Source organism: Cryptotermes secundus, unplaced genomic scaffold (genome assembly GCF_002891405.2).
Source record: "Cryptotermes secundus unplaced genomic scaffold, Csec_1.0 scaffold449, whole genome shotgun sequence".
In the NCBI taxonomy this organism is placed as follows: domain Eukaryota; kingdom Metazoa; phylum Arthropoda; class Insecta; order Blattodea; family Kalotermitidae; genus Cryptotermes; species Cryptotermes secundus.
Genome location: NW_019721766.1, coordinates 16292 through 37860, shown reverse-complemented (window position 1 = coordinate 37860; position 21569 = coordinate 16292). Strand labels below are relative to the sequence as shown.

At 39.0% G+C, this 21569-nt stretch overlaps 2 protein-coding genes across 2 annotated transcripts in view; one reads left to right on the top strand and one right to left on the bottom strand.

Annotated features, from left to right (window-relative positions):
* Positions 1-1109, top strand: part of LOC111875690 (probable phenylalanine--tRNA ligase, mitochondrial) — a 33555-nt gene extending 32446 nt beyond the window's left edge. Inside the window, exon 7 of the mRNA XM_023872130.2 lies at positions 1086-1109. The gene's annotated coding sequence lies outside the window, so the exon portion shown is untranslated. The remainder of the gene's footprint in view (positions 1-1085) is intronic.
* LOC111875689 (probable phospholipid-transporting ATPase IIB) overlaps positions 1-21569 on the bottom strand; it is a gene marked incomplete at its 5' end in the record, with an annotated part of 46106 nt that overhangs the window by 12412 nt on the left and 12125 nt on the right. The window contains 7 exon segments of the mRNA XM_033750175.1: positions 1136-1325; positions 2203-2391; positions 3277-3447; positions 10526-10702; positions 11705-11866; positions 17202-17426; positions 20597-20722. Of these exon segments, the coding sequence (XP_033606066.1) occupies positions 1136-1325; positions 2203-2391; positions 3277-3447; positions 10526-10702; positions 11705-11866; positions 17202-17426; positions 20597-20722 (1240 nt within the window).

Here is a 21569-nt window from a genome sequence, read left to right as displayed (position 1 = left end):
CTTAATTCAGCTATTCGTCCAGTGCCTCATAGCTCTGAAATACCAGTTCTCCTCCCACCTTCCAGTTTGGATGATATGCAGAGTGATTTGGAGGACAGAACTATATTACCACCCTAGGATGAATGCAGCTCAGATTTTTCTGTTGATGAGGGACCCCAACCTTTTTCTCAGAGTGAGCTCAATGACTTAGTTAGAGATTTAGGCCTTTCCAAAGATGCAGCCGAATTGCTAGGGTCAAGACTAAAAAATAAAAACTTGCTGTCACCTGGAACATCATTCTCGTGGTACAGGCACTGAGAGAAGGAATTCACTCAGTTTTTTCCAAAGAGGGGAAATCTCGTTTTTTGTAATGATATTCAAGGGCTCATGAAATGCTTTGAAATCGAATATGATCCATCTGAGTGGCACATTTTCATTGATTCGTCTAAAACAAGCCTCAAAGTAGTCTTGCTGCATAATGGAAATACATTTGCATCAATTCCTATGGGACACTCAGTGCATTTGGAAGAAAACTATAACGATTTGGCTGTGATTCTTGAGAAAGTCAACTATCAAGAACATCATTGGATGGTTTGTGGAGACTTCAAAATATGAACCATGTTGCTGGGCCAGCAGGCAGATTATACAGAACATCCCTGCTTCTTATGCCTGTGGGACAGTCGAGCCAGAGACACCTATTATTTTCCAAAAAACCATACGTGATAGGGGGAAATTGAGGTCATTTTTGGATTCAGCATCCTAGAAAACAAAGTTTACCAAAAATATTCCATGCAGCTGAAAAAAAAAATATATTTTTTCAGACCTGTGTAATCTGTTATAATTGTGGAAGGCATGTTTCAAATAGTTTTCAACCACACAAGCTATACATACCACTACTTACAACTAAGCCAGTACCGCTGACGATTATGCTCTAGAGGTGAGCAATTCTGTTCATATTTGGAATGCCTCACTTTTAAATTTTTGTCCGCGAATATGCTGCCCTGATAACTATTCCACTATTTCCTCAATCACTCCAGACAGACACTGGTATAGTATCTTCAAATAGGCCGTGAATGCTTCAACATTTATCTGAATTCTTTTTTCAGCAAACAAAGAAGCAATGTCACTTCAGCTTTTGAAGGGAATGTATAAGTACCTGCATCAGCAGCCTGGATCATGCTGACATCATTGCCTCCATCCCCCACTGCAGCTGTGCGTCTACCGGTGTGTCTCTGAATGAGACGCACCACCTCAGCCTTTTGTGTGGGTGAACAGCGACAACATATTACGGCTGGACAACCACATGCGAGCTCCAAAAATTCATGCTGATAATACTGAAGACATACCTGCAAATATAATTAGGGTCATCAGTTATTTATCATATAAAATAATTTGTGTCAGCACTGTATTATTTTCCATTTTCTACTTTCATAAAAAGGTGTCTTCATAAAAGCTATATAGTTTCTGAAGGATATTTCAGGATCTTGCATTCAGTTGTACTAGTGTTATTCCCATTTCACAAGTATGGAAGAGCATCATGTTTGTATGAGGACAGGGAGGTCTCCAGCTGCATGTTCATACTAGGTTTGGAAAAGACTGGCTTGTATATAGTATCTACAATACTGATGTTTGTTAGTGACTCAGGAATGGAGCTGTCTTGTTGTGTTCTGAAGTAAAAATCCCCGTTTTACATATCCTCACCCTTAAAATGGAGGAAAGTAGCAGTGGTTGTGGTGGTAGAAAATGTAGTATTTCAATGGACAGATATGTCAACAATGACTAGTAGTATCAATTGTTCTCATAATAAAAGGAGAACTGTTCTATTTTCCTGTCACCAATTTTGTGGACTTGCAATTTGTGAGTACAGTAAATCAATCCTCTATTCAGTATAACACTGGATAAGTAGGTATAGTAATAATGCTCAACTTGCATTCACAAGGTACCTGGTTTAAATCTGTTGGTTATTGGCTACCATTTCCCTCTTGCCCTTTGTATGTTTCAGGGCACCCTTCATGTTGTACAATCTCTCGCTAGGGGATATGGTTTGATATGAAGAGAATGTCTAGTATGAACTTTCCCCTTCATAACACCATTTTTTGCACTCACTAAAATTTAGTTCACAATAATGACGCAAACAGTTTGTGGTGCAGTGAGTGGAAAATAGAAATTGGTTACTTTTGGAATTTTCAATTACTCAAATGAAAATAAGCATACTCAAGTTACCTCTAATGAATCTCCACTAATAACAAGCGCACAATCCTGTTTCTTACGGAATGTATTCAGTTCCAGATGGGCATCAGTACGAGTAACTACACATTTGAACACATGAAGACCTTGTGTCCTTGACACTAAGCGAGAGCTCTTGGCGATGCAAGTTGCTGTCTCAAGTTTATCACCTGTCAACATCCAAATCTGCAACATATGAACCAACTTATGGTTTAAAACTTTTAATATTTATAAAGTTGCAATGTTCGAAATACAAATAAGTGACAATATGTCCACTTATGTCACTGAATTATTATTAAGTTCATGTTGCATTAACTGCAATAAACTATCAGTTTTAATGTATTACTTTCTCATATACACAATATAAGAAAGTAGTGTGATCATGAAAAAATATGATGTTGAGATGCTGATGGATTTACACATTTTCAGCCTCTGAATACAAATAGGTATTTGGAATGCCATTGGTGTGTCTGTATGCATACATGTATGGATGTGCATCTTGCCATGCCTGAATGATATGGCAGATTTTATTCATATCTGGTACCGAAGAGTTATCCATCCTTCGCAAATGTAAACATTCCAGCATCAAAAAACAGAGGCCCTGCATATGGGCCCCAAAACGTAATACAGCGATTCTCTTCAAAGTTGTAAGGATTATGATTAAATTTCAGTAATTTGCAGAGACCACATCCATAAATATAACTGAACAGGAAAATAAGGAGGTGTGCACTTGGGGCCCAAATATGAAATGTCAGTTTTCTTGAAACCAGCTTTACTGGTCACATGCACTTTACTGTTTGGTATTTAGAAACCAACAATCATTTACCAAGCAATAATTCTTTCTCATAAGTAATGTTTACAAGGCCACTCATATATGAGAAAATACATGCAAAATCTTTCTGCTGATTCTTTACCGTCCATAACAGATTATGCAATGCAGATTTAGAATATATTATTGTCCCCTTTCATAATGCACTGCCTACATTAGACAATTAAAGAACATCAATGCCTTAAGGTTACACAACAGTTACCAAAGAACAGCATTTTATAACGATGTGCAGTAAACCAAACCTTGATCCCAGCATTGCGTAGTAATTCCAAGGTGGGACGTACTCTGTCCTGTAATCTATCTTCCACTCCTGTCACACATAAGAGCTCCATTTCTCGCTCTAAACTCTCAACGACGGCAGCAACACGTGCAACACGGTCTGATACAGACATCCTTGCAGCATTATATCGTGTCTATACAGGAAATGGGAACATTATTTAGATGAAATATTTCAACAATACTGTGTGTGTATTACAGTAAAATACTGAATTAATTTTGATTTTTCTTGGCATTATCCATGGACTATTCTTTATGTAAAATCATGCTGTAATGTTTTAAATGGACAAGCTACAGCTAGATGAACAGTTATAGTGCAATGTCTTTGGTTTGCTACAACAGGTGAGCATATATGTGGGTGGTTCAATGTTAACCTGGACTTCATTCTTTTTTTCCTGAAGATGTGGATACCAGAAAAATAAAACTGTTTTATGGACAGTAGATGATATCATTGCTTTCGGTGCCTGGTAGGTGGCCATCTACCCCACTTCTGTGCATCAGGGCTTAGTACAAGGTGCATCAAACCTTGACACCCCTCAGTAAAAGAGCACTGTATCATCAAATTCCTAGTGACACAGAAAGTTTTAATAACATGCATCCTATTGTGTCATAAACAATATGCACAAAATGTATACAAAAGTACGCATTCTCCACAAAAATATTCTGTATTTAAAACAAAGTAAAAGTAAAACCACCAGAAATTGTTCATAGGTTAAATGCACAATATGGGGAAGAGACCTTGTTACATCTGAGTGTCTATGGTTGGTACAATAATTTTTCTGAAGGCTGTAAAGAAGTCTCAAACCTACTGCGTGCTCGTTTTCAAACAAGAGCAGTATACAATGTGAACATTTGCTGCATTAAAGAGATGATTTTGGGAAACAGGCGAAGTACAGTGCATGGTACTGCGTCCAACAGTTGCATAAGTGTTCAAACAATTATCCAGGAACACTTATTACTTGAGAAAGTGTGCGCCAGGTGGGTCCCAAAGAAGTTAATGTTTGACCAGAAGTCACAGTATGTTGCTTTGCCTGTCAAACATCTGCACTGCAATGAGATATGGGTGCATTACTTCAGTCCAAGGTCAAAGTGCTCCTGCATGGAATGAGGTCCAAAAGAATCGCCACCACCCAGAAAACATAAAGACACATCTGTGAGCTGGCAAGATCGTGGCAAGCGTGTGTTGGGATTCAAAACGGATTTTTTCCACATGGCATAACAACTAATGTATAGTATTACAATGCGCACCAAGCGATTTGGAAGAAAGGACCTGGGAAACTGTCAAAGATCATCAACCTACTGCACGGCAACTCTCCTCCACAAATGAGACAAATGCAATGATGGCCTCGGAAATCATGAACCACCATCCTTATGATCCTGACTCAGCCCCAAGTGATTTTAATTTGTTTGAACCAATGAAGGTGCACACAAGACAGAAATTTCAAACCGATGATGAACTCAAATGCGATGTCCTAAACTGATTATGCAGGGAGGATAAAAACTTGTATGCTGCTGCCATCAGTAACTCACGACGACTAAAAAAAAAAATGTGTGTAATGGAACAATAACTTGAAAAGGAGGGAGAGTCTTGTAATTTTGTCATGTACATTCTTTTGTTAAAAAAAGTCCCACTGAACCATGAATCACCTTTGTATGCTGAGACTTGTGTAGAGGTTGGATATGTCAGTGCCTTGGTAACAACATGAAATAAATGTGACATTCAGCCATCACTGATTGATCCGAACATTAATTACTTAAAATTACATTTAAAATTGTTCCTGTCTCAACACAACCACCATCAAAAAGTTACTCACACTTCACTGTGCAACAATCAGGTTACTGGTCTTATGGTATTACCAATAAACTCACTGTTGCACAGTGAACTGTGAGTTTCTGATGGTGGTTGTTGAGACAGGAACAATTTAAAAGTAATTTTATAGAATAACACAATAGGATGCATTCCTTGAAGATTAATTACTTATAATGGATAAATTTTATTAATGCAATGCTTTGTACTATTTAACTACATTTTCTCAAGTCACCATTTATGTAGGTGACCACTGTAATACAAAACATTCAACAAACAAGCTAATGTTGGTTGCTGCCAAATGGGTTCTGAAACTGATGAGAGTGACTTGTGGAGCAAGTGCCTGGGGCTGAGGTCTTCTACGAGGGTAAGTCAATAAGTAAGTTACAAATGGATATAGAACTTAAATAAAAAAGAGTACTGATTTGAAAAATGCTTTTATTTCTCAGCATATCTCCCTGTACATTGAGGCACTTGTCCCATCATTTCACAAGCCCCTGAAAACCAGCAGCATAAAATTCTTTGGTCTGCTGTCGGAACCAGGCAAGTTCACATGGCATGGGCCTGACAAGCTCCAGGACTTCCTGAACCACATAAACAGTATCAACCAGTGCATCCAGTTCACAATGGAAACTGAAACTGAAGGCCACCTCCCCTTCCTGGATATAGATATTTACAGGAGACCCGACGCTTCCCTGGGCCATAGAGTGTACCGCAAATCCACCCATACAAACATCTANNTCGCCTTCCTTCCCTATGTCGGGACCATATTCAACCGTATCAGCAGAGTGCTGTCCCGACACAACATCAAAGCAGTGGGTCTGCCTCCATACAAATTATCCAATTTCCTCCGGCCGGTTAAAGACAGCCTGGGCCTAAGGACACCGGGTGTATACAGTATCCCATGCGAGTGCGGGAAGGTCTGTATTGGGCAGACAGGCCGCTCCGTGGACATGAGGTTGAAGGAGCATCAGCGGCACATCCGTCTTGAACAACCGGACAAGTCGGCCGTAGCTGAACACAGCATCGATCTGGGACACCGCATTCAGCTTCAGAATACCTCCATCCTCGCCACCAAGACCCGCTATATGGATCGCATCATTAGGGGGGCAATTGAGATTGAACTGCATCCAGGAAATATGAACAGAGAGGGGGGGTTTTGTCTCAGCAAGTCTTGGAAACCACTCATCTGTTCTCTTAGAAAACCCTCACCGGGATATGACACCAGATCCAGAAGGCCACACAGGCCATGACCAACCAACATAACAACCACCCACCCCCACCCCCCTCAACTTACGGATTAGTGCCCAGCCTTTAACCTGCCTTTCTCTCCCCTACACAAAAACACGCTTGTCCCAGCTCCCTTCCCCTACCCCTCCCACACTACTGCTTTCACTTGTATACTTGCCATTCCCCCCTTTCCTCTGCTCTCACATAGCTGTGTATATTTCCACACAGTCTGCTTTTACCGGTTCTCACGGTCTCTTCGCTTTGCAGATTTCTTATATTTTTTCTTCTACCCTGAAGATGGAGGCGATACGTTCCTCCGAAACGTCGGTTAACACCACATATACACGGTGCCAAATCCCAGAAGACTGCTTTCTTCAAGTGTCTCAATGTACAGGGAGATTATGTTGAGAAACAGAAGCATTTTTCAAATCAGTACTCTTATTTGTTTAAGTTCTATATCCATTTGTAACTTACCTATTAACTTACCTACATGCTTTAGCAATTCTAAATAACTCCACTATGTTCAACTGGATTTGTATGGACTGGAAGGAGATGAAGAATCAATTCAGGTATTTGTATACAAAAAAAAGTAATGTTTCATGGCTGTCTAGACCATTACACTTAGTTTCAGATTAGGGAACTTTGATGACAATAAAGTAAACCATATTCTGTCTTCAAATCTTGTATCAGAAGAACAGTAATCAAACTGTGATAAAATTTTATATCCGTAACTCTCATTAAAAAAGAAATGTGCAGCAACAATTTATAGATTAACCTCACCCACCACTTCACTTGAATACCTATATCAATTTACATTAATCTTGATATGGTGAAAAGCTGTGCAAGTTGGTATGATACATGCATACATTATGTGCATTTTTTGACATGAAAAACCATCTATGAGAAAATATGATAACACATGTCCAATACACATAACCATCACTTTCTGAAATAGAATTTTTAAGTTCACTACCTGAATCAAGCACAACACAGTTATAGTCATTAAAAATAACAGAGTAGGAATAACCTCATTTCCTGCTTGAACTCACTGCTGTAATTCTATCAACAAAGTAGTGTATTTTATATCTCTTGCATTTTTGGAGTATATGACTTGTAAATATTTGTACAATGCATGACATATTCAATGACAGGTAAACAAGGAATTTTGCTGAAAGACAGCTTGTATTAGAAGGTTGCTTCTTCCATGATTTGGATGCAGAATGTACATCACTGGGACTCTGGTGTGAACAGTTAACCTTTGCAGTAATATTAATATTCTCATATCATGATCAGACATGCCACTTGAATGTGCTAGCCCAGTGATCGTATTTACCATGAAGGAAGGTAAATTCCCAAGAATATTTGTTATGATATTGTGACATAATGTCTGAAAGCTGGTAATGGCAGAACCAGAGAGGCCCACTGCTACACAATGGCTCTGTAAACATGTTCCCATAAAAAGTAAGTAAAGGTATCCCTGTAACAGGCCGTGGAGGCCCATTGGGTTGTGAGATGTTGAGTTTCCCACATTTTCTAGACCAGTGTTCCGCAACCGGTGTGCCATCACAAGGTGAAAGGTGTGATGCAAACTTTTACCAATTGTAAGAAATTAACTGTCGAATTTTATTCGTTTTATTTTATCCCAGTTACCTTGTTTCATATTCTTGTATTTTATTCTCAGCCACTGCACTGATTAAATAAGATGATGCTTGTTTATTCTTTATTACATGCTGTGATTTTTTATGTACAGCAATGGTGTATAAACGTAAATTATTTATTTTTATTTTTCTCGCATCGATGCAGCTTCTTTGATATGCTTGTCGCATGTTCTGTGTACGTGCTTTTCCCCAAAACTGCAGGGATTAGCATGGGTTTTCCTGTCTTTTATAACGCTGTTTCGGTATTTGTTTGAAGAGTAGAGGTCCCGCGTTTTACAGTTGTTTCAGTTCTATCATAGCTGTGCTCTGAAGTAGTTCGCAAATTTTGGTTGCTAGTTAGAGGATTACAGATGGGTCGTTAGAGATGTCCCCGACTGTATGGCCACTTGCTGACGGCAATAAAGTGGTGACGGACATAATTAAAGAACATTTATAAATGCTGGAGCAGAAATTCAATAAGTATTTTGGAGAGAGTGTGCAAGATTTCAACTGGGTTCGTGATCCCTTTGTTGTGAATTCAGAATATCTTCCGATTAATATACAAGAGGAACTCGCAAATTTAAAAGCAGACAGAACATTGAAACTAAAACTTCTCGAAGTGCCCTTGGATACGTTTTGGTTGGCAATAAGGAGTGGATACCCGGCTATCTCCGAGATGGCAGTTAATGTGTTATTGCCATTTTCAACTACATATTTGTGTGAACTGGTCTTTTCGACATTAACTGAAATTAAGACATCAAAGAGGGAGCAGCTCAAATCCATGGATGAAGAAATGAGACTTGCATTGTCAACGATTCCACCACGGATCAGTCGCCTGTGTGCAGGTACGCAGGCGCAAGTATCACATTGAGGGTATGAGTAGAATTACTGTATTTACTTTAATAGTAATAGAAGTGTATTTTCTACACTCTACAGTGAATTAAAGTTTATTAATTGCTAATAAATGCACGAGTCGATTTCTGTTTAATGATAATAAAATAACAATATAATAATATTATAGTAACAAGTTGATCAAGTTATGTATTTATATTAATTGTCTGATATCATGCGTTTTTGAGGGGAATAACATTTTGGTGTGCGGTGTTGAGTCATGGATACTTTATGGTGTGCCGCGAGTAGAAAAAGGTTGCGGAACACTGTTCTAGACAATCAGCTCACAGATGGTGGTAAGGTTGTCAGCCTTATGCACTGGTCGCCCTTTAACCCCAAGAATATTCCTGGTACTCATTTCTGTTAAGAGGCTGAGTTGAACCCAGGGCCATAGTGCGGCTGGAAGAATTAGGTAAATTGAAAAAACACCTCATTAAGATTCGATCCCGTGACCTTCTGGCTTGTAGCAGTGCCTCAACCAACTACACCACCATGTGCCCCTCAACATGTTCCCATGGCAACAAATACATGTATGCCAATGGAGGAATTATTGTAGAATGGACACATAACAAAGAACCACTGAGAAAGCGTTTTGTATGGCGCATGTGTTGAATCTATATATGGAGGCTAGGTGGACAGTCAGTCAACACCATGTGATGGCAGGTCTGAAGGCCTCCACCATGGCCCTGTATGTCACAGGAGGTAATGAAAAAGGAAACCAAACCAGTGCCTGGGGATATAACTGGGCCACCCTGTTCCTGGGGGATATAAATATGGGACGTGACCCTCCAGGTTGTGGGAGTCTCAAATCTGAGACAGTAAAATAGTCATAAGTCCCGCAGGACTTGGACCCGAGAATGACTGTGCTGGTGAGGGCCAGCAGCAATTGTAAATGACAGACCCATCCTCTCATCAGAGAGGACGTTACATAATGACTACAACTTCAGTTGAAAGGAAATACTGGTCGTGGGTCTCCAAGGGCCTGGCACCAATACAAATTGATTGGAGGTAAACTGCCAGTTGTAAAGTAACTCTGACTGTGACTTTGACTAAGTCAGGTATGGCCTGGAAGCTGAGAATGTGAGGACACTGGAAAGTAAGGCAGTCACCAGCTGGTAATGACCTGAGCATAAGAGGACTCTGGTGGGAACTGTTACAAGACGACAACTGGTGAAGACAAACCGAGAAGACTTAGTACGTGCTCGAGTGAATTAGCGATAGCCCTCTAATTACTTGTAGTTACAATACATCCAATTACCAAATCCAAACCATGTCTAGTAACTAAATTCGTAATAGTATCTTCAAAGTTAATGGGGGGTCTTTGTTATTTGCTTACAAATAAAATTCTGGTGTATATGGTTCAAATGGGGAAAGGAGCTGGCTAAACATGACTTCAGACCTGGCGACCCCATTCAATGTGAGCAATTGGTGGAAGAGAAAAGTCTGGATAAAGGAAGATTGTTGCATCAAATAACTTGTTTTAGATTATGAACTGGGTTATTCCTGTGGGTTCAGTTCTTCTCATAAATCACAAAAAAATTATGTGTCTACAATCAGTTCTCACTGGGTACCAGGTCAGGTCTTATTCTCTTATAACATAAAACATTATTAATACTTCAATTTGTAATATGGTATGTAAAGGACAGAAACCTCAAAATCCATATACTGCTCTTCAGTTAGGGTCTTCTTTGCAACAACAAGAGTTCTGAGGCCTTCTCTTGCCATGTTACCACACTCTTCTTCCAACCAATCATTGTACTGAACAATACCAGACATGACTACATCAGCTCCCTTAAGGTAGAAAACAATTTCACCCGTGTGTTCTTCCTGCAACAAAACAGTATAACTTTTAACATTCCTTTTTGTATAAGCCAATTAGATGCATAAGAAGCACTCTTCAGAAAAAGAAAGTGCCCCCAGAGACACTGATGGAAGGCCATAATATGGCAGGCAACTAAAGAAGTTAATGGTGTCAAATATTTTACTATTCTTTGTCACTCTCAAGTAAGTTCTTTTACTAATCTTATCCAATTCCATTACTTTTCTACCTGGTGTTTTACTTTCAATATTACAGGCTGTGTTTTTAGACTGGCCCAGGGCTGCGCCATAGCTCAAGGGGTTAGTCGCTGGCTTCCCACCGTGGCAGCCCGGGTTCGATCCCGGGTCTGGTCAAGTAGGATTTGTGGTGGACAAAGTGGCAGGTTTTCTCCGAGTACTTCGGTTTCCCCTGCCAATCTTCATTCCACCAATTGCTCCACAATCACCCTCACCTATCATCTGGGGCTGGTACAATAGGCCAGAAGTGGCCGCAGTACAAGGGACTTAGTTCCACCCCACTAGCAACAAAAAAAATAGAGTGCCCTAGATTGTGCATCATAAGTATGGCGAGAACTAGTATGGCAGTGGTTGCATCTGGTATCATCCTAAAATTTGCTAGCAGTGAACAAGAAAAACCAGTCTCTCCACCAAGATTTTAACACAGGATATCCCAACTATGAAGTGGCAGTGCAACCCATTACACTGCAACATTTGGTAATATGTTACTTTCCGAATGAATTTATGGAAAAGATTTCCTTCCACCGACATTTTTTACACTATGCCAAAGCATGCATCAGCATCATCACATCAACAATGATGATAAAGTACTCACTAAAAGTTTAATTTAATGGGGTTTCACTGCATTCTTAGGTGTATCATGCTACAGCAGAGACAAGCATCCAGTAAGGAAATAGCTGAGTAACTTAAATTCTGAAAATTTCCAATAACTTTTATTCAGTACTACCATGTATATCTTCAGCTACATTGGTCTAAATTTCCCGCAGTTTATACCTTTAGTATGATACCCATACGTTTGGTCTCTGAAGTGAATGGAAAGACTTGCATGATGGTGTACGAGTGAGTCATCCCAGCTGGTGTTCGTAGGTGCATACTGGACAGATCTCGCCTCACTAGAGCTAAACCAACTTCCTCTGTCCACTTTACCAAAGCCACCTGTCAAAATAAAAATGTTAAATTACATGAGGAAATCAATGCAATGTCATGAAATGTTATTTATACTATCCTGCAGAAATTAGCTACAAGACAATTTTCACTCCAACGAAATACCAATGCTCTGACTCAAGCTCGTCTCCCTTTCTTTCTCAAGAACTACCATCATACATAATTCAGCCTGGTAGCATCAACTGAGGAAAAAACTGGACATGCAGTAATGTTTTATTCAGAATAATATATAAAAAAACCAGTGTTAAAAAGTGGAAAAAGTTTCAAATTACTAATGGCCACTGTACATACCTTGCCAAATTAGACTTAAAAGGCACAGGAAAATTCTGTGGAGCAGTGGATGGCAACACACCAATGTTTCAAAACTGCAAGCTTTTTGTCTGAAATTTCTTGCACACTCACCCACCATTCTGCACTTTGTCTTCATTGTGTGAGTTGTCAACTGGGTTGAAATAAGGCCTTATACATATTTAATGTTACATGAACCAATATTACAGACCCTTGCAGGATCACTATACTTGTACTGTTGGAATACCCATCCATAAAAATTTCAGAACAAAGAAACATATAAGTTTTGAGGTTTTCACGGCGATGACTATGAAGAAAGTCGTCTTCTGGGTTTAGGCGCCACGTATTCTTCGTTTTGGAGGAACGTATCGCCTCCATCTTCAGAGCAGTTGAATGACAGCAGTAGCTGTCTACTGCTCTCTGCATTCCAAGCCATTCAACTGCTCTGAAGATGGAGGTGATACGTTCCTCCAAAACGTCGGCCAAAATGAAGAATACGTGGCACCTAAACCCAGAAGACGACTTTCTTCAAAGAAACATGTTTATCCATGATCTCTTTATTCAGTATTCTATTAATGTAGATTAACAGACTGACTTCTTTCAGCCACAAGCAGCTTGAACACTATGCTGTCCCTAGCATGTTTCACCATTCAGACTGCTAATTTGTTGTGAATCTGTGCCCAACTGGAGTGGCTGTCTCACTGAACGATGCCATCAGATATAATCATGCAAAGTTTGTTTTTATCATTCCAAAGGATTCAGACTGTCATATTTTTCCATGTTTTACAGTCGTTCACTCAAGAAATTAAATCATTCTCACTATCTGAAATAAGTTTTCAGAGCTCCTTATCCACCAGCCTTCAAGCAGCAGTCACTGTAAGGTGAATGATTTGAGAGAATAAAGTGGCTGTTTTCCTAGTGAGCTGATTTCTTCTTATGCAACAAAGTTCCTCAAAGGTGACTGAGTGAACAGTTGTGGGAATTATCTAGCTCAAGACGGAGACATTTCAGGTAATGGTATTGTATAGGCTGACCAATGGAATGGATTCATTGCTTCTACAACTGACAAACTTTATGGCAGGGAAAGATTCAGATTCTAACATGTGATGATGAGAAGATTAAAAAAGACTTAATCTGGAGCACTGCTATGTTAAGTAGGTCTGTTCAGAAGACAAGATTTTAAAACATTCATGAGTCACAAAATCTGTGTGTCATGAACAATGCATGTCACACAAAATGACAAAAGGTATATCATTTAGTACAACAGAAAATGTACATCAATTACTCTATGAGGTAAGGTTCACACAGATGACATGTGTATATACATCAATGCTTTATTTCTGTGGTGAGTGAGTGTAAGTTTGTTACCTAATATAGCCTGATCTATTCTTCAGGTTCTTCAGGGAGGTTTTTACATCTGTTGACTGGTTCATGGCATTGCGCTTCATGGTGACCAATGCACTGCTAGCTGCAAGGTGCATACAAATTTTTCTGAAGAATCAATAATCAATGAATCTCTGATAATGTTCATAATGAAGTAGTTACAATTCACAGATCATATGAGGTGCTGAAAATGCTGTCCCTCTATATGTAGACAATCCTCGCACCGGTAGGTTTTGATTTAACCTATGAAGCTGTTCTGCAGGAATATTTGCAATATCCCTAGAAATATTTTCTTTCAGTGCTTCAATTCAGGGGTTACAATTGTAAACTGTCCTTCAAACAACCCCAGAATAAATCACAAAGAGTAAGATTGGGTGAACGTGCTGGCAAAATGCCACAGCTGATAATTCTGTCCCCGAAGTCATCAGACAAAGTCTGCATGGGCATACATGCAGTGTGGGCAGCAGCTGACTCTTGCTGAAACCAGCCATAGTCTCTCTTCTTCTGTTAACTCTGAAAAGAACTGCCTGAAAATAACCTGTACATATCTTTCACAACTGTTTCATTAAAAAACACAGGTCCAACAATCTTTCTTGCACTTAAAGCACAGCAGATACAAACTTTCACCGGGTGGAGCAGGACTTAGTGGGTTAGATGTGGATTCTGCGAACTTCAGTAGCAATTATTTTGCATATTTATGCATCCCTGCAAGTGAAACCATGTTTCATCAGGAAAGAATGTCAACTGCATACTGATCTCATCTCTGATGACAGACTGTAGAAACCAACTGCAAAAATGAACCCTGCCAAGCTGGATTGTGTGTGGCTGCAAGCTGTGGATAACTGCTGTTTTATTGGGTCTAAGGTTCAGCAAATTTGTTGCCCTTCTTGCACTAGACTTTGACACCCGTCTCTTCAGTTAGACGTTTCAGTGATTTTCTAGGTGCGTGTTCAAATCTGGTCCCTATGTCATCTAACCTTTCTTGGTACTCACTCGGCATTTGTGTTTTCGTTTATTTTCTATTGACAGTCCTGTTGATCTAAGTTTATTCACCAAATTGTTAATTGTCAGCTGGAAACTATTTCTTCATGAAATTTACATCAAAATTTTCACCAACACTTTCTAGCATATCTGTATTTAATATAGGTGTCATACAGAAATAAACACTGCTGTAAAGTACACTGCACCATAACAGAACACACTGCTCACTGATTGTAAATGAGAACAAACAGTTATTGGAGCTGATAACTGCCGCTCACTTCTGACAAATCACAAACAAATTCCCATGCACAAACCACACATCTCACCATGAAACATAAGGCTGTCAGGCATACTGATTTAGCAACAAAGTTCATTATGTGCCTTGCAGCTGGCCATGAAGTAGAGAGCCTTGAACCAGTCAACAAAGGTCCTGTACTTCTGGTTTATGTTTCCTATGGGGAGGATGGTTGACAGGTTGCATATAGATTGTAGCCATCTGAAATGTGAATGTGCACATGTGCATCTAACCTGTTTTGGTAAAGCTTTATGTACAATCAGTTCCTTTAATATAAGAGCATGATTTACTTATTACAATTCTCTTTGAGAACTGTTTATTTATAATAGTGCATTTCAGAAGTTTCCTGTAAGGCAGCACCAGTGTATAATGGTTTGTACCGTTAAAACCCTTTTAGCTATGGCAACAGTAGCTACAACATGTAGCCTCTGGGCAGTACAATCACTGTGTCTGTTTAAGTGGCGCTAAGCTTATGAACTCTGCAATGTGCAGGTTTTAAGAATGAGAATGTGAATGCAGGGATCCAGTTCCATGAGTTGTCTAGAAATATGCCACAAGAGTCACAACATGTTGAAGGATGGCTCCAACTTTTCTTGTGTTAATATCTGATTATATTTTGGTTTCTTGTATTAACATGCCAGCTCCTTTTACTTTAATAACAATATTCCATGCTCTATGAGGAACCTGAACCTAGGAAAACTTTCTTTTGGATTTCCTGTGACACTTCCCAGTCAAATTACATATCACAAAACACCTGATACTCTAGTACAAACGTATTCATGTCCAATGCAAGGGGAACCATGTGACAAATGAAAACAAAATTAATGAAAGCATGATCCCACAAAACTACAGCTGTAAGCACTTTACAGTCACACGAACCACTAATGTCCGTAACTGGTGTCTTCAGTCAGTTCGCAATGGGAAGGTTGAATCTAAATTGATTTTTTTTCTGGTTTTATTTGAATCAACATGTGAATACATATTGTGGCATTGCTAAGCAACACCTTCGTAAATATGCAACAGTACAGGAGCTGTTGACAGGAAGCAGCCTGTGGGCAACAATGGAAGTGGTATTTTCTATGTGGTCTGCTCTGAGGCTATATCATTTGATCAACCAAGTTCAGTTAGTGCAGTGCATTGGGGAAAGTTGGTTGGCAAGCAGGTGAGTTAGTTAGAGGACTGCTGCTGTTCAGTTTTTGCAAGTTGTTGTTGTCAGAAGCTGGTAGCTGAAGCACAGGGATAGGTTAGGGAACCAAGAGTAAGGGAAACATCCACGACTGGGAGCCATTACCGAACAATGACTGCTGAAGACAGTGCATGCTGTAGTGAACTGCTGCATGTGTGAATTAGTGAAACACTATAGTTACAATCCGTAAGTGGTCAATAAATCCAGTTACCAATCCAAACTCCATCTATAGTCATTTCATACATGTAACAATATAACAACAATTACTGGAGCATAGAAAATCGAATCTCTTACATGAACCTTCACTCCATAATGTAAAAGTTGGTGTGTGGTACATTCAAGTATACAGAGAATTATTTTCTTAGACACATACAATTCTGAAATATAGATAATGCCAAGTGGACCATTAATCTTCAAGCTATGATATTATAACCACAGTGCTTGCAGTGAGTGTGCACAGTGGAAAGGCAGAGCATCAGCAAAGCAGCCAAATATTTTCACTACATTTCTCATTGCTGCTGGTATAGATTTCGCTTCTTCCACCCCAGTATAGTCACTTGTAGCATCTTATGAGAAGGATATGACCAAAGTGACCAATCAGCCAACTGCCAACATCTTACACAATTCCTTTTACTATCAAGCTGAGCAGTCTCAGAACTAAAAAGACTCAGAAGCTGAAAGATTTATATCAACAGGAAAATGATGAAAACCATTACAGTGACTTTTAAGGAAAACATATGGTTTTCTAAGTAAAGTACAGTCCACAATAAATGGCATTCTTTTAAATAGAAGAATATACAGTGAAACCTCACTAATTCAGAAATCTTCAATAATTTGGATGACTTTTTTTTTTGCTTATCATGACCTTGATGATCACACTGCTGCATGCAGCGATCATGTCAGACATCAAGGCCAACAGTACTAAGTAGGAAGGCTACCTAAAATGTTTTTAAGGGTGATGTCAAAACTTACATTTTTATATTTTATAGCATGTAAATCTATTTTAAGATATACAATCTAAGTTTCAGAATAAAGTTGTATTGCCTAAAAAGATGTGTGAAGTCCATTTTGTAACTTCCCTGAACATATTTTCAGTAGCACTTCTATAATATGGACTTTCACTAATTTGGGTATGAGTTTGCTCCCAATTAGACCAATCAGTGAGGTCTTATTGTACTTGAAATTCCACTCACTTCATCTGGACTGGATGCTTGGTAAACACACGTTTCCTTTTTAGGCTGCCAATAATGTTGATCAGCTTCTGTTTGACTTTCTACTGAACCAGGGCTTTCATCACAGTCACCACCTTCTGTTCTACTCTCTTGGCCACTGGATTCTTCATATACTGGAGTTACATTGTGACATAATGCAACTGCCTTCACAGCCTCCTGAACACGTGTTACCTCGGATCGTCGAACCTTTGCAAACAACATTACTTAACATCTGCAACAGATTATCTATAATCCATAATATACAACTACAAGGTGGTCACTGATCATCCATGAATGGCTAAGCAGTTCAGTAACATACACACTCCCAATATTATACCATAATTCATTTTCATATCACACTTGTTGGCATTAACATTTTGGAATGAACATGAAAATATTGTTTTCATGAAATATATCTGATGTAAGAAGCAAGAGAAATGAAGTATATTCTTCTGATTATCCGTATACTCAGATCTTGTAAACTTAAAAAAAGATTCTAACACTATTTAAAATGGGGGAAATAACCTTATCTCTGGATGATTTTCTATTGTGGCAGATAAATACACTAGGATCTTTTTAGGCAATCAGTCATGTCATAGTTGAGTTTAAAACCAACATTTCAGAAACTCCTCTCTTCATCATCAGGGTTGATACAGGGAGTAACGCTAAGCTGCTGATATACATTCAATTAATGCAACACCCCTTCCTTGCTGTTGTGCTGGGTGACAAGAGAGCAGTCAGGCTCAGTATGCGTCACTGCTAACACATAGTGTCTTCCAATCACCAGCCAGCCTGTGTCTGTTATTCCTTAACCTGATCATAAAGGGTTACAGCAGTAACTTCTTGTGTGTGTTTCATATTTAGCCCTGGTTGTACCATCCCCCCAGAATGAATATCCTAGAGAATGGTAGTCTATCAGTAGGTCTATCATGTTCAGTGTTGTTTAACCTGCCCTCATGGTCATATTCCATGATTGGCTCAGTTTGAATGAAACCCAACATATCCAACATCACTGCCAAGATTTCACCGATGACACTACAGGCATGTCTATGAACATGCTTCACTGTGCTCAGTCATGTACACAACATGCTGGCGTATGCTTTCAAAACTTTTTCTAACAAGATGTACTCTAAACACCTTATGCTGAACGAAGTTCTTGGTTGAAAGAATCACCAGCTCTGTGTATGAGCTTCATCAAAATGGCCCTAGCCCTCTACCCTCTAATACACGATATTATTAACCCTTTGACGTGGTCATTTAAATTCCGCGGCCGCGGCTCCTGCGGTAATATATTCAGCCGGCCATTTAAATTTTGCTCGAAAATTATTTATTCATCATTGTTCTTAAATTCTATGAGATAGGAACATGAAACTTTCACTAAAATGATCTTAAAAGGTGGTTTTATAACCTTACCTTATAATATGAACCCCCTTTATATCTTCAATGGAAGCAGGTTGTTTAGTATATGAGCAGTGAATGGTACGCTTTGAAGGATGAAACTTTCACTAAAATGATCTTAAAAGATGGTTTTATAACCTTGCCTTATAATATGAGCACCCGGTATCTCGGCTATGTAAGCAGGTGACGCCTTGAAGCATTAGTCTAAACACAGCGCTGGCTCAAATCACCAAACCAATACTGCGTATCTTTACTTTTGCTTTCTTTTTTCTAACCACACTTCTGTGCGGCCCTGCCTTCTTCCCCGTGGGGGGAATACAAGTGGAAATGTCCCTCCGTGAGTCGTATATTTTGACAGATTAGCTGCAGTAAATTCAACCTTTGTGTTATCATAACAAGGGTTTGGTGCTTCTGCGTTTCAGATTCCAACCTTTTCGGCTCCCCAGATGTCGTAGGGGTGACCACAGAATTCATGAAGTTATTATAAGAACTGGCTGGTATATAGTGAACGAAAGCAGAGCTTAGCTGGCTCAAAAAAAATATTTATGGTCATCCCTCGAAACGACCACCAAGGTCAGTACGATAAAATGGCGTCAACTGGAGCGATAATGAGTACTTTTCCCTCCCCCACACACATCCGTATCGTCTCAGGGGGTGACCACAGTGTTCTGCCTTAAATTGTGGCGTTTTTCTAAGAAATGGGTGCTATGTACTGTGCGAAAGCAATCGATTTTACAAGAATAAAATTTTGGACAACCCTCTTCTAAGAATGCCATTTGAGTGTGTCAGTGTGGCCAGCTCGGGGCAGTATCATATTATAAACACATCACATCACGTCTCTCTTGTTTATAACTTCGTAGCAAAGAATAAACGACATTCATAGCGGTGAAACCGCTAGCAAGAGCCACAGGAACTTTGCTGCAAGACAGGCATATGTAACAATGACTTATCTCAGCTAAACTCGTTGGCTTAGTATACTCTGTTCTTGTGACAACAGGCCAGCGAAAAATCTAACAATCTACAGCAAAACCATCAATTATTATGGGCGTTATAACATAGGTGTGCAGCTGGACGAAACATACACGCCGAACCCCCCCAGACGATTTAAATCCCTGACGAAACATACACGACGAACCACGGCAACGGGTTAACATTTCTAACACTACACTGTCACATAAAAGACTCACTCTGTATGTGGTCTTGACAGTGATAGTATTGCTAGATCAAAAATTGAAAATACTGGTCAACTGGTTCAAGACTCGAAAGAACAACACAGAGATGGCCTTGTAACTTTATAAGCACACATTCTTTCATTAATATAATCAATTAGGCTAAAAAATATGATTAAAAGAATGTCCTCTCCTAAATATGTTTGTCTCCATACAATTTATCTATAAAACATTTATTACATGGTACACACTTCAGCAGTTTAATTCCCTCATTAATATGCAACATGTACCACTAATTACAGAAAGAAAACCAAACATGATGACAAGAACATAGCTTATTGCTGTGTAGGATGCATATAACTGGTGGGAACAGCGATCACTCCAGTGGAGGCATATGACACCCTGCAATGTCCACAGCAACAAACCCAGGTAAATGGAAATGCTACTGTAGAAGTGATTCTGTCCAACATTGCAGCTGCTGCATGCAGCAGTTGCACAACATCACAACGGACTTTGGTCCTACCTTGAACTAGTAGTACTGAAATCAATCCATAATAACCCATCTTTGTGCACAAACTTATTTCATGGCAAATTTCAGAATGGCATACAAAATATGAGGTAGGGTTACCGTACATGCCACCAACTGCAAAATGAATGTCAAACAGAAGTTTCAAACTTGTAAATCTCATTTATGCTACTGTACTACATAACATTTTCCATTTTTAAGATTCTGCGGCACTTGAAGGAGCATTTTTATAGGTCTCAATCAAGAAGAAGACTAAAAGTAAAGTCCCACAAAGGTTTCAGTACTTTGGATCCACCGCTAGATGACGCCGGAAACACATGGAAAGGAGATGGAATGGTACTTCCCCCTCCACCATCCAAACTTGACTGTTTGGCGAGCTGAGCATACGCTGTCCTTAAATGTGAAGTAACCTGGAAGGAGCAGAAAAATGTAATTGTAATATAATCAGTCTCACAATCTTCTAATGTCAAATAATTTGCACTGAAAATAAAATTATTTTTTAATTTCAAATAAAGAAAGATATATTCCTTACAATTTTAGGGGAAACTAATGAATGGCCTACAAATATTTTGTCTCTGGACATTTTTTATTTAAAAACTCAGCATTTTGGAGACTGGATTCCGTCTCTGTTCTAAGGTAAAACCTACTCAGTTGACCCCAATCGACAGAGCTAGTCCTTATCTCTGGACACCTGTACCAACACCAGATAGGGTACACAAGAAAAGCACAGCACAAACCATCGGCTAGAGGTATGACAAAACATTACAATATTAAAATTCCATATATATGAGGCTTCAATATGGATCCCTCTTTCCCAAAATGCTCACCTTTACAAATTCAAGATGTAATGGAATTACTGTACATCTGTTCAACGACTATGTACTTCCAATCTGAGGATAAGCTCTATCAGCAAAAATTGAGTATGGCAATGGGAAACTCACTATACCTGGTTGTCAATAACATATTTGAATTGAATTTATTTACATTCTATAAATCCTAAGTAGGTTAGTACCTTTGGATACAGAACAAGTCAATAGGTTACATACATAAGTACAGGCAATTTTAGCTTAAAAATTAATATAACTTAATTTTACATCATTCTCTATTTACATTGAAGTATTCATCTAAAGAGTAGAAGGAATGAGCATGTAGATAATTCTTTAACTCTGATTTAAACTTTTTAGTATCATTGCCCAAGTTTTTAATACTTTGTGGCAGATTGTTGAACACTTTTATGCCAGTAAAGTAGACTCCTTT